The 14,503-nt window shown below is 43.7% G+C and overlaps 1 protein-coding gene across 3 annotated transcripts in view; it reads right to left on the bottom strand.

Moving 5' to 3' along the window:
• FGF14 (fibroblast growth factor 14) overlaps positions 1-14,503 on the bottom strand; it is a 659,990-nt gene that overhangs the window by 135,682 nt on the left and 509,805 nt on the right. For 2 of the 3 annotated variants that reach the window (XM_074983157.1, XM_074983159.1), the window contains exon 2: positions 8,288-8,398. The exons of the other annotated variant lie outside the window; for it this stretch is intronic. In XM_074983157.1, the coding sequence (XP_074839258.1) occupies positions 8,288-8,398 (111 nt within the window). The remainder of the gene's footprint in view (positions 1-8,287; positions 8,399-14,503) is intronic. 3 annotated transcript variants of the gene reach the window in all.

Genomic DNA, 14,503 nt, shown 5'->3' on the forward strand with positions numbered 1-14,503 from the left:
GACAACCATCAGCACCATCCTGCTGTGGAGGGTCATCTGTCCGGGACATGCAGATTGCAGTCATGGCCAGATTCACCACTCTGGCATTCCCAAACTGTGTCAGGACTATCTATGGGATCCACGCCCTGATCCATGCCCCAGAGCACAGTGCAGACAAGTACACAAACTGAAAGGGATACTTCTCCATGGTGCTGCAGGCCCTAGCTGACCAGGCACAGGGGCAGCTCCTACCTGCCAGGCCTGTCGGGACCGGGTGCGGATTCAGGAGATCCTGAGGGAGAACGTCTTCCATGGTCCCCAATAACGCTCCCCAGATTCCCCCCACCACCAGCTGGGGCCTCAGGCCAACAGCCCTACCCCATCCCGATCACGATGCCTCCCTTCACGCCCTCATTTCATCCCCAACCCCTGCCCAATAAACACAGACATGGGTGTGGTGAACAAAGAGCTAGTTTGCTGAACTACATAAAGAAGTGTGGATAAGAAACAATGTAACAACAAAGTACAATTAAGTGAAGTGCACAACCACTGACCTTTGTACGGTGATGGGTGGGGACCTTGGGACGGGGGTTGGGGTGACATCAGAACTTGAAGGGGAGCTACAGAGGTGGTAGGGCTGTGCCGGGGTCTGGGTGGGCAGGGGGAGTGAGCAGGGCCCTCAGCCACTGCAGGAGGTCTAGGATACCCTTCTGGGATGGCGGGTGGAGGAAGAACAGTGGGGGCCACAGCAGGGGCAGTGGCAGCAGCCAGAGACAGCTGGGCCATAATGTCTCCCCAGACACCATTGGCAGCATCCAAGCAAGACATGAGCTGATCCCTGGCCTGCAACCACCACTCCCTTTCATCTGGTACCCGCCACTTCATTCACTCCATCATCCTCCAGAGGTCAGCATTGTGGTCCCTTTGGAGGTCCTCCTGCATGCTACATTGGCCCCTCTGCCTCTGGGCACGCCTTGGTGGTGGGGTGGGGATGGCCCGTTTTGGCAGTGAGGTGAGGATGGCACATCCTAGCAGCGAGATGGAGGTGGCCTGTCCTGGTGGTGAGGTGAGGCTGGCCTGGCCCTCAGCTTGTGTAGGTACAGCTGTAAGGAGGACAAGGAGGAGAGATCTGTCACTCACACAACACAGCCTCTAAGATCCTGACCCCCACTGTGACCAGCAACCAATGCCCCTGGGATATGGGGCGGGGAAGTCCCGGGAGCATTGGCATGTGTAGCCTGTACAGTGGGCCCTGCTGCACCAGGACTGCAGTGACTCTGGGACTGGGCTGACCGCGGTGCCGCTGACCCCCCACACTCAATGAGCTAGAGGCCAAGGCAGGGACTTCCAGCCACAGAGGGGTTCTCTCCCGGGAAGTGTGTGAGCTGGGAGCAGCCTGGCTTTCCCCGGGTCTGCACACACATTGGCGGCGAGCAGTGCTGTCTGCAGGAGCAGGTGCTGCCTCTCACCTGTGGGCATGACCACATGCAGGTGCCACACCCCTTAGTGTGTCTGGGGTCAGGCCAGCATCCTTGTGGCTAGCCTGCTTCCAGCAGTGGCAGATGCTGGCAAGGCCCTCCCCACCCCTGGGTCTGGGGCTCATCTGGCCTCCCATGTGGCAAGAAGTAGGCTGGGGCCCATGGCCAGGAGCTGTCTGCTGGGTCTGGGTGGCGCACACTACCTCGCACATAGTTCCATGTGCTGGGACTGCAGAGCAAGGTCCCACTCGAGCTGGCTGACACTTGCAGCACACCCCATCTGCAGCTGCCTCCCATGCCCTCGGGTGTGTGGCACACGGGGTACTCACCAGAGGGACCCTCGCCCAGCTCCAAGGATGCCTGGGGGATGGCCTGGCTGGAGGGGACAGGCTCCGGGCTGATCACAAGGGTGCTGCTGCTCGCCTCCAAGGCTGTGTCTGCCTCCAGCTCTGGCAGGGGTTGGGACTCGGAGACCTGCTCCTCCTCCTCCTCTGAGGGCTCTGGCAGCGATGGGGGGACCTCCAGTGCCACGCTGAGGGTGCAGGTGGGAGGTGATGTGTCCCCTCCCAGGACGTCACAGAGATCCTTGTAATAGGTGCGGGTGGCAGGTCTTGCCCCTGAGCGTCGGGCAGCATCCCAGGCCCAGACGTAGCCCTGCGGGAGCTCTTTTACCTTTGCCCTGACCTTCTCCTTGGATTGGGTGGGGGGTGGCCCCATTCTGCCAGGACAGTGGCGATCTTGGCACAGGCAGGGGCATAAGGGTGCTTCGCCTTGGGGTCCTGCAGTATGTACTCCTCACCCCACGTCTCCAAGAGGGCCCAGACCTCAGCCCCAGTCCAGGAGGAGGCCCACCTCTTCAAGCCCCAGGGTGGCTCCTGGGAACCTTCAGTCTGGTCCCTCGAGGGCCCAGAGGGTCTCGAAGTGGCTGTCTGTCTGCCATGTGGGAAGGATCAGATGAAAGGAGTGGCTGCGAGGGCATGGGGGACCGTACATGGTACCTCTCCTGTTCGCGTGCTCTCAGCTTCCTGCCACAGGGTTTCCCAGGTTCCCTGAAGCTCTGATTGCTGTGGACAGGGTGACTCTCAGAGCACTTGGGTGGCACCTGGGAGGCCTTTTCTGTCAATGGAACCGCCCCCTGGAACATCCAGACCCACCTTTCGTTGACAGATCTCTTTCGACAGAGACGTTCTTCCTCATGGGGAGCAGGGTACAGCTGTTGACAGAAGTGTTGCGTTCTATCAACTTACTGTCGACAGAATGTGCTTGGTAATCTGGACGCTCCCCGGGTTTTTTCGACAAAACCCTCTAGTGTAGACATAGTCCTGCTGAGCAACCAACAACAGGGAGCTTGAGCTAGTGTTTGACAATGAGGATAAGAGAAATATCAAACAGCCGCACCATTACATGGAGGATCATACATGATCTGTGCTGACTTCGGCAAGCAAAACATGAATGTGATTATGTAATTAAAAACTATCAGAACACATATGAAAAGAGGGGGGCCAAATTAAGGTTAAATGAGTAACTTTTGAGTGGGTAACTTTGTAATTTTAGGAACATTGTTGTTACCTCTTTTAATATAACTATACATAAATGAAAGCTATATATTAGGAATAACACGTAGTTGTTAAAATATGGTTTACTTTATATCAGGAAAAATACAGTGTTGTTAAGCAAAAGATGTCATCATTGTATTTTCTTGTATTTACTCATGCTTATGTTCGTTAGAAAACAAAGAAACAAACCAAATATCTATCAATTGTGTGTAGTTGTTTTGGGTTAATTATGCATAAACTGGATCTCTTGTGCTTATGATACCTAATTGATATATTAGTTACTGTTGGAAGTAAAGATTAAATTGAAATATGTCAGTGATTATTGTTGATGGTCGCTATTGAAGGAAGAACAAAATGAGACAGGAAGTTAACACAGTCTGATGGGGGTGCACTCTAGAAACTGAAAGAATCACTTTTGCCCATGTTCTACACTACACTGGATTCTACTAAACCTACAGTTAGTGCGTGAGGTAACAATTCTGCATGAGCCTCAAGCCAGCTCAGCAAGAGCGATACACTAATTGAGGGGAGACGAGAGAGAGAGGATAAGATAGGATGAAAGTTAAAGAAAAAAAGTGTTGGAATAAAACATATTTGGCATTCCCAGTGAAAAGCCAGTAAATAAAGGACTCACTGAACAAGATACGGGTTCAACAAGTGACCCTGATTTTATGATATAATATGGAAAAGCTAATTCAACATCATTATGCCCCATACAGACTATCATACCTCTTCAGCCAATGTTAACATGTCCCAGGAGAGATGAAGATCCCCAACAGAAAACAGCTCTGAACTGAAACCCCCAAACTCTGTCCACTTCCGGCTCTTGTAAGATGCCTACCACCATGATAGCGAGCAGCTTCCAGAAGCACATTAAGTGACATAGGCAAATATCTATCACTTGTGACCCTTTCTTTCTTACTTCCTCTCCCCAGTCAGCCCTTTCTTGTGTTAAGAATTGGGTACAAAAAAGGGGTGCGTCTAATCTATATTAAATGTCAGAAGGCCTCCTATGTAATTTACTGGTGGCTGTGCTGCCAGGTCCACTCACTCCTGGCCCAATGCTCAGATTTAAGAGAAGCTGAGGTACCAATATGTCTGACTACTGTTGATGAACATCACCCCTATGAAGCTGCAGGATGGGATATGAAAAGCACAAAGCACTTGTCTATCTCTGCCCCCACTGAAATCACTAGTAACATTCTCAGTGACACCAGTGGGAAAAGCCATTAGACCAGGGATCTCAAACTCAATTTACCTTCGGGCGAATGCCAGTCAGCAAATCCTCTTAGAGGGCAAGTGGTTACCCCTCTTTGCAGGGCTCCACAAAGAGGGAGGGGTAATCTCCATGTTTGCCCACTCCCCCCAAGCATCTGCTGGCCTGCATGTTTCACCCCGGCATCCCTCAGGCCTGCCTGCTGCCTCTGGGCAATTTAAACTCATGTCCCAGGGGGCCCCAGCACCACCAACAGTAGCACAGCAGAGCTAGGGTATTTTCTGCCTGCTAGCTCTGAGCCACAGCCAGCATGTCCCTATTGCCCAGGGGAGGTGCATGGAGAGCTGTCCCGTCCATAGGATGGTTTGGTGTGGCCACCCCAGACCCCACACTTTGGCTGCCCCAACAGTCCTGTGGACAGGATGGTCCCCCTCCTCAGATTAGCAAGCAGGACCCTGGATGGGTTGGGGTTGGCAGCAGGGGCTGGGCCCTCCCAACTCACCCCTGCAGTGGGAGCTGCAGGGAAATGGAGCAATGCAGCAGTCAGCCCTGCTCCGTCGCCTTCTCCGAAGCCAGCCAGTGCTGGGACTGTGCATTCTGCTTCCTGCTTTCACAGTGAAGCAGTGCAACCAAGCTGGCCTGGCAGATGGCAGCAGAGTGAAGCAGAGGCTGCTGCACTGTTCCCCTTCCCTGCCGCTCCCACTGACCCAACCCCTGCCCCCTCCCTGTGCAGCCTTCCCGCTGTCCCTGGTAATCCCCAAGGCTGCATCCTTCAGGACAGGGGGCTTGAGAGAAGGAGTTCAATGGGGGCAAAGGGGTGGGGAGAAGTAGGGTGAGGCAGAGCACATTCTGGACTTGAGGGAAGGGTACGGAAAAGCACGCCTCCAGGGCCACGGACACTCGTGTTACAGCTTGTGTGGGGGCCACACTGTAGAACTGCTTGGGCTGCAGGTGGCTCACGGGACATGAACTTGAGACCCCTGCTTTAGACTAACAAATTATTTCTCAAAATCCCATCCACTGTAAGTACTTAGAAGCGTTAACTGAAAAGACAACCTGTGGTTGGACTGTAAATGAAGCCTTAGATCTGCAAATACCAAAACTAAGACACCACTAACTATTCTTAGAGCTACCCTTGTTCTGCCTCCCTACAGCACCTTCCATACTTTGTTACTCCAATGCCTTCACTCATATCTCAAATTAAACTGTGAGCTCCCGGGGGGGCGGCAGAAATCATATTTTTTTTTATTTATTTGCTAACTCCTTCCCACAATTTTGGATGCTGTATGCATAATAAGTGAGCAGAAGGGAAGGCTGTGTGACTCAACCTCTCAGAATGCTTCCCCGCCAGGAATCCACAGAACTCCTCTTCCATCCATCCCCCACCCGTCATTCCCCTGGAGGCTCAAGGGAACTCAGCTGCTGGGCCAAAGTATGGGCTGGGAAAAATTCTTTCCGTCACTCAGTGCCAATCAGCTGCAGTGCAGAACATGCTGAAAATCACGACAGAGGCACAATTGTGCATGCCACCCAACAGTGTTTTCTTCAACCTCAATCCAAAACTATTCTCAAAGAGGACAGGAAGCTCCATTGTCCCTGATGGGAACAAAAGTGCTTTTCCCTGCTCCTGACTACCAATGTATCCCTACGGCCCTCACAAGTTTGGGCAGCTGTTAATCAAATAGGCAACATGCAAACTCAATAGTTAAAAGAATTCTCATCCTCTCCCCAAGCCAATAGGCAGCAAGATGCAGATGAGACTGAATGCTGAATACTTCTTCCACTTCTCATCCTTCAGGCCGGCCAAAACACATCCACTAGTGAGATTGGGGCTGGAATTCTCAAAATAAGGAGATTGCAAAATGAAGAGCAAAACACAAGGTAAAACCAATTTCACCCACAAGAAAACTTAGTGTTAAAAAAGGAAAAAGGGATAGTAAAAACAGAATTTCAGTACAGGAAATGAAACATACTCCAGCCAAGGGCTGGGGAATACAAGGAAAACAGATGGAAAAAAGAGAAAAAACTAACATAAAGGAGTGACAACAGCAACACTAAGGAGACAGAGACAGATAGTTGTTCATATATTCCTGAAAGTGCACAAGTGGCGGCACACCATTTGCAAGATAGCATTGGCATTGATATATTATTTTTATTAAAAGTTTAAGAAGGTAATAATACATGCATTTGGATGGTATCATTTTTACTACTATATTGCATTCACCACTGCATAACACATTTTATAAAGACATAAAACCATTCATTTCAAAGTAGCGACAGTATTAATGCAGTGCTGAATGGTGAAGGAGATCCATTTTCTTTTTCTTTTGTAGCAAATGATGTTAAATTTCTAGGAAAACTCACAACCAAATCTCTAACTCAAGCAAATGTAAAATACAACATGACCCACAATTATTTATCTTGAATATGAAATACCTTTATTTTGCACAATCTGTTTTTGGACAAGAATGATTATTCTGCATCTTGGAACTAGGAGGGAGAATGAGATTGCCAGGCAGACAGATAAAGGGAAGAGAAAAACACTGAAGGAAACAAGATGGGAGATTTTAAAAGATGGCAAAGGAGATAGGAAAGGAAGGGGGTTCTGGCCTAGATTTTCAAAGATTCCAATGTTCACAATTATATTTAAGAAAGATTTATTTCTTTCGATGCAATAAAAACATTCTTCTGCACTGCTGCTACTAGACACCTCCCCAGATAAAGGTAAAGGAAGAAAAACATATGAGCACGCATCTTGCAGACCTCATGCAAGCAAAATGCATTTCTACTGGAGGCAATGGGAATCTTGTTTCTGTGTGTCTTGCAATACTGGGCCAATAGAGAAGGGGCATGAGAAAAGGAGTAGGTGAAAACAGAAGGATGATTATAAAAAACAGGAAGATGAGAAAGGAACACAGAGAAATAGAGAGAAAGAGAACTGTGATATACACATTAATTAGTATGCTATAATCTGAAAAGTATAGCACAGTCAATAAAACAACTATCTCTGTAGATGAAATACATTAAGGACACGTATTGTGTTAGCAGGTGTTATCTCAATAACAGAAGATCTAACCAAACAAAAACATAACCCACGCCTCCCTCAATTTTTACAGGCTAATTCCAAAGCAGCATGTATTAATGTATGACTAATGAGAAAACAAATGTCTTATAAACAAAAATGTATGCTTTAAAATAAACCTCAGATGTCTGCTATGCTTTTATGAAAATTACTCTAATTGAGCCATTCGATAGTGAGGGTATGTCTGTTTACCTATCACCTGCACCTTAAGATGTAAAATGAATATTCATTCTCTGAATCCAAATGTTCAGCAATATTACACTGAAAGAAATAACACTCAACATGATCCATAAGAGATTTTAAAAATTATATCATTTTTGTTTGGGAGGCTTTTCAAATTGTTTCCACTTTTGCTGTCCCCACTCTTGCTGAAATCCTGTTGAAGTCATTGAGAATCTTGGTAGGATAGGGACTGTAGAATTGTTCTTTTTTAGTCCAATTCAGCAAGATACTTTAGGATATGCATAAATTGTACTAATATGCTTAAAACTGAATGTAAGCTCAATTACACCGCCTTGTTTCAAATATATGTTCTTTGGTTCTCTTTTCTATGTTTGCTTTTCAAAGATAAAGGGAAATATTGCTGATAAATTTTTAGAGTGGATTTGCAGAAGTGCTCCATATTGGCCTAACTTTCCTTTCCCTGATTTCAACTGCAATTTTATCATCGTCTTCAATGCAAGCAGAGTTAGACCAACGTTGAACAACTGAAAATCCAAAACTTAATGTCAGACACTAACAAAAGGTGCAGTTGTTTCTTTTTCCTGGACACCTTTTTCAAACGTGGAGAAGAACTAAGGATTCTTTAAAAGACATGCTTCTGCTTAATGTACTTTAAGCTGACAGAATGTTTTTTGCCAAAATACATCAAAATTCCTCAAAACCCACTAAAACAGTGTCTGGACGTATATATTTGAATGATTACATCTTCAATCTGTTTTTGAGATTAATACGTTCTCCTAGAGCAGTCACTTACTAGAATTACTGCTGTCATCCTTGGTTCCATCGAGAGTTCCATCGGGGTGCATTTGCAAGTAGTAGCCTTGCCTGCAATATAACCTGGTCACTATACCCTTGAGCTGGGGATCTGAAAGACAAACATATTTTGTCACTAGCCTCAAAACTTTTTTCAAGATTTAGCCCTATTTCTCTCATTGTAGAAGGAAGACTGCCTCATTAGTACTAAACAGGACAGTATCTTTTGGCGATGAAGAAAACATTTCTTTCATCAGATTTTTACTGTACCAGTTTTATATCCAGTTTTCTCCTGCAAACAATCTTGATGGCAATTAACAGAGATAAAATGAGCTTATCTACTGTATGAACATCTCTAGTTTAAACTAATTAGCATCTACAAAGACATTTCAGATTGCAATTAAAATAAAGAGCCTCACTGAAAATATTTAAGAAAAAATCATTTCTAAAAACCTAATAAAATTTAGGTTTAACGACTATTCTTCATTGATCACTCTTAGGGACACACATTTAAAAACTTTCTTAGTTGCTTAGGGATGTTTTTTTTTATTTAATTCCCTACCTGAAGTGATTCATTTATTAAATATTACACAAAAATATATGTGGACCATACCAAAGTAGTCTATACACTAACAAAGAAGTATTGTTAAAACCCCTACCTCTGAAAAATAGCCATGATTACTGAAGGAGGTAAGAGTTATTCACTAGCAATAGCATTTCAGAAGAGAGCTGACAATTCTCTTACCTAATTAAAATTAGAAGGGGAATTTAAAAAAAAAAGTGCATTCTCCCTAAATTGGAATTTGACTAGGACACCAAGGTTAACATCCCTAATTTAAAGGGAACTGCCAATGGATTATTTAAGGACTACAGAGCTTCACTTTATGCTTCATCTCAAACATGGTGGCTCATCATCACCCATAAGGCTTTTCTGGCAGATTGGGTCAGTCCTCCAAGGGAAGAATGCCCCCTTCCTGCAGTAGCTGAGTTTTTCTTAAACATCACTCATCAAAATACATACAAGGCCCAACTTTACCTAACAAATTAGATGTGACTGACTATCAAGCTGTGGGGATGCAGCGACAGCTTTGCATTTATGACATCCTGTTCATCTCCATAGCAATTAAGTAATATCACAAAGATTTTATTAGAACTTCAAATGAGTAATTAGTAGGATGACTAGATGAAATCTTAAGCAATATAGATGTTAAACAAGTGTCTTCATTTGGCCTGGCCATGCTCGTGAGGCGGCATTGCCACATACTCTGCCTAGGCCTCAAACCCCATCCTTTTGTCAGGCAGAATACTAAAGTTATTCGCGCCAAAATCTTAGGCTCTAATCTTTAAAAAGGAAATTTAGGTAGCAACACAGCACGTCACCTAAATTATTTTCTTCATTGGCTAGCCAAAATCACCCCACTTTCATGAAGGGAGGGGGAGGTCCGGAAGGGTATACAAGACCTCGCCCAACCGGCGCTCGAGGACGTAGAAGCGCACATATCCCCCAGCGCCGGTCAAGCAGACTGATCACCTGTCTGACCGCCTCCCCTGGAACCCCAGGCGCAACTCAGGCCTCGCAACCAAATCCACTGCAACGCATTATGTTTCCGTTAATGATTATAGGACTCGTAAGTATAAGGTTGTAAGTATATGTTTTGGTACAATAGTAAGTTTCTGTTTACAGTTAAAGAAAAGGTTTAGTAATATTGTTAGTGTAAGCCAATAACCGTAAACCTGTTTAGTAATATAGTAAGTATAAACCAATAACTGTAAAGCCTGTTTATCACCTCAAATAGCATATTCACTTAATAAACAATACAGTTGTCATCTCCGAAAGTATCAAATCAATTAATAAACCAGAAAAGGGAAAGGGGTCAATGAATGCCACTCAACCTAATCCCTGGGTCATTTTAACTAATTATTGGGACCTAGAAACCCCTCAGGGAGCTGGGGTTTTCCTGGTGGGTGTAATTTTATTCATTTTATTAATCATCCTTTAGAGACCCCGATTATAAGTACAGGTCCCTCCCATATCAGTTTGCTCCCAGGGACCACCCGAACCCTAGGGGGCGCTACAGTAGATACTGTTTTCATGCAAATATTCTTATTTAGGGCCAGACTGTGAACCCCGTACTCATACCAATGAACAGTTATTCTCATGAATAATCCCATCGACGTCAATTGAATTTCAATATGGGTAAGGACTTCAACAGCTCGGCCTTTAATGAAAAAGGAGATAGGAATATGGAAAATAGTGGTATATGGACAGATATACTCCTAAACAGAATGTTTACAAAGTTTCCCACAAAGAGTCAGCTAGTCCTGAAGGATCTACATAAATGATTAATCAATCACATTTTTGCAATGTATTTGCTATTCATAAAATGTGTAACAAGTTATTCTTTTAATACACAAACCCATTTAAATTTGCTTCTTTCATTTTGAACTATAAACTAAATTTCAGAGGCTTTTATCATAAAGACTGAAGTTCAAAAATGTTCAAAGTATTATGAAACATACACCAATGTTCCACATAAGGTCATCAAGTCAACCTCCTGCTCAAAGCAGAAGCAACCCCACTAAGTCATTCAAGGTCGGTGCTTTGTGAATCCTGGCTTTAAAAGCTACCAAGTATGAAGATTCCACCACATCCCAAGGCAGCCCATTCCAGTGCTTCACCACTCTCACAATGAAATATTTTCCCCCTATATCCAACCTAGACCTCCTTCATGGCAACTTGAGGCCACTGCTTCTTGTTCTTTCACCTGCCACCACTGAGAATAGCCTGACTTCATCCTCTACGGAACTGCTATCAAATCCCACCTCACTCTTCTTTTCAAACTGGCATTACACAAGAAACAATTTTATCTGTATATGTTTCTACACTGATAAGCTTAGAATCAATACACTATTCTTGATATGTATTAAAACTGCCAAAATTGCAAGGATGAATAAGGAAATATTTAAAGTGAACTTGTTTGACAAAGTAACAAAGAGCCGTGTTAGGCTGTACTCCAACAAAAGAAAACAGCAGAAATGTAGCACTTAAAAACTAACAAAATGATTTATTCGGTGATGAACTTTCATTTCCGCTACATTTCTGCTGTTTTGTTTTGTTTGACAAATTCCTGCATACCATTCAAGAGAAGGAAAAGGGAGAAAATGCAATGTTGGTAAAGAGGTAGGTGGTTATGTCTATGCTCGAAGCAGAAATGAATGCAAATAAGCTTTCAGCTACATGGAAAAAGTAGCATTTTTAATGAAAAACAAACACTATCTCCTGCGAAGGTTCAACTGAAGTCAATAAGTACCAGAAACTGTTTACATCTAATGTGTTGATTGCCAAAATTGAAATTTATGGTGGCCGAATGAAATTATACATTAATACTCTTTTAAAAGCAATTTTCTGAGCTACTTAAAAATAAACTCAACTTAGTTTTTTTAAAAAAGAAAACAATTGTAATGATGGGTCTTTTTATTTGAACTATCTCAGGTTTATTACCTGTACACAATAACATGTCAGTGAAAATAATTTTCAGAGTGAACACAAGTTAAACCAGAACTTTACGGTGGGGATTGTGTGCTATTTGACAGCTCTTTCCCATTTAGAATTTTCTTGACAAGATTTAAATACTGAAAAGTAATGGCAATATGGCAGGCTGCATTCTGTATTAATAGTCTAGGCATTGCATATAATGTGTATAAGTAGACTATAAATGTGTGAGTTGTATGAGTTGTGAACGCTTAAGCAATATAGATGTCCAAAGATGCACACACTAATCTGGTCAATTGTTATGCATGCATGACCCCTTCATTCGATGTTTCATTTTAAAGATCATTGGAATTGATTTCTATAAAACAAATACTTTTATTATGAAAAGTCCTTAGAAGACCAAAAAGAAAAAAACAGTTGAAGAAACAAGATATAAACCCTTCCTGTTACAGCTGTCTGTACTGTTAGAAAAAAATCTTTCTTAATTTTCTTTTTGTCTCTAAATTCTTAGGACTCCTCCTCCCAGTATCTTCATGCTCCACAAACCTAGGCGCCTTAGGGGCAAGTTGAGTTTCAATTTGCTGGCTGGAAAATTATACCAAAAAATCTCTTTCTCCTTGGAAGATATCAGTGTCACCCAACTTCCTTTCCAATAGAAAAATATTTAGTTCAGACGTTTTCTGACCAGCTCTACATAATCTGTTTATTTTAACACTCTACGCCTTCAAAGCACTGTAAAAACAAGAATTAATTCTAAGTAGTGCTCAAAAACTAAATTGGTCGATTGGCACATTTTAGAAACCCCTCCCACCAATCTCAGTCTATTTCACAATGAGCAAGTGTTAACCTCATAAAAACTGTCAAAATTAGTCTCCTGGTCAGCATCTTTAGCAAACAGGTGTAGGGGTTTAGAGGGCACGGATGCTCTGAATTTTACTCTTGCAAATATATAGGTGGCCTTCCAAAACACAGCTGAGACACACTGATAGAGACACCTATTACTGATCTGCAAAAGCAACGATGGGTCCTGTGGCACCTTATAGACTAACAGAAATGTATGAGCATAAGCTTTCGTGGGCAAAGACCCACTTTGTATTATAGTTCTTCTGTGGCTAAAGAGTAGGCTTTCTTGAGTGTCAATCTGGTAACTTCTACAAGCACTCCAGTTATTTAAAAGTATTAGAGAAAGCGCAAGTCCATTCAGCATCAGCAAAGAACCAGTCCCTAAGGCCCTGACAGCATATGCAATACATTGTTTTCTGTACTTAAAAAAAAAAAAAAAAAGTTGCCTAATAAGAATGGGATACAGACTACTGCTGAAAGACTGATGTGTATTACCTGTGCACACTTACATGAACGCCGTGTCTACACTAGCCCCAAACTTCGAAATGGCAATGCAAATGGCCACTTCGAAGTTTACTAATGAAGCGCTGAAATACATATTCAGCGCTTCATTAGCAAGCGGGCGGCCGCGGCACTTCGAAATTGATGCGCCTCGCCGCCGCGCAGCTCGTCCAGACGGGGCTCCTTTTCGAAAGGACCCCACCTACTTCCAAGTCCCCTTATTCCCATCTGCTCATAGGAATAAGGGGACTTCGAAGTAGGCAGGGTCCTTTCATAAAGGAGCCCCGTCGGGATGAGCCGCACGGCAGCGAGGCGCGTCAATTTCGAAGTGCCATGGCCGCCCGCATGCTAATGAAGCACTGAATATGTATTTCAGCGCTTCATTAGTAAACTTCGAAGTGGCCATTTGCATGGCCCTTTCGAAGTTTGGGGCTAATGTAGACACTGCCGAGATGTGTTAGGTTTACAAAAGGTTATACTGTAACCCAGTAATGACAGATATCAGCATCGATGCACTGCAGTAACAATTCATCATACTTCCGGTCCCCTCGCTCCACTGCCCTTTGCTAACCCCAGACTAAATACTCATAAAAATAACATCTACTAAGACCAACTGCAAGAAAATGCAGTCAATTAATCACACAAATGAAGATGATGAGGGTTTGTGACCTTACCACAGGGTTGCCAGCTATTGTAATTTTTATCCCCTCTTGTGCTATTTCTTTATCCCCTCTTGTGCTATTTCTTTTTCTTAAATCCCTATCCCCTCGTGCCAAACGATTACATGCAAATTTCAGCTCACATTTTAAACAGAGTTTCTAGCCCTCACAACTGTGCAGAAAAACCTGAAAATATGAATCCTAATGGCTATTTAAAAACCCCAGAAGACATATTTAAAACATATATTTTAAAAAATATAATTTTGGTGGCATGTCTAATGACTTTTCAACACTTGCAACTGGTAATACTGTGACTTGGCCAACAAATGATGGAATTATTCTGCCTCTTCTTGGAAATCTGTCAATAAGTACTCTCTGAAACGCAAAGGATTTTCAATTACTCAACCACTTCATCTGAAAACTGTTCCTTCTACCATGGCCTGTGTGACACCACAGATTATGCAGCAATTTGGAGACTCTGTTGTTCTAGATAGTTTTCATCGTTAATAATGCTGATAATAGCGTTTCTGAGGTTCTCAAGACACAAAATGTGAATATCCTCTGGGGTTTTTTTTATATGTTTTGTCTTCTTACAGCGGGGATGACTGTTTGTCAGATGCCTCAAGGGTCAAAACCAGGCCACTATAAATGGAAAGTGGGAACGATATTCTCTATGCCACTAAGCTGCAAGGACTACAGAACTACTGGTAAGAAGCTCTAT

The sequence above is a fragment of the Carettochelys insculpta genome, chromosome 1 (genome assembly GCF_033958435.1).
Source record: "Carettochelys insculpta isolate YL-2023 chromosome 1, ASM3395843v1, whole genome shotgun sequence".
Lineage (NCBI taxonomy): Eukaryota > Metazoa > Chordata > Testudines > Carettochelyidae > Carettochelys > Carettochelys insculpta.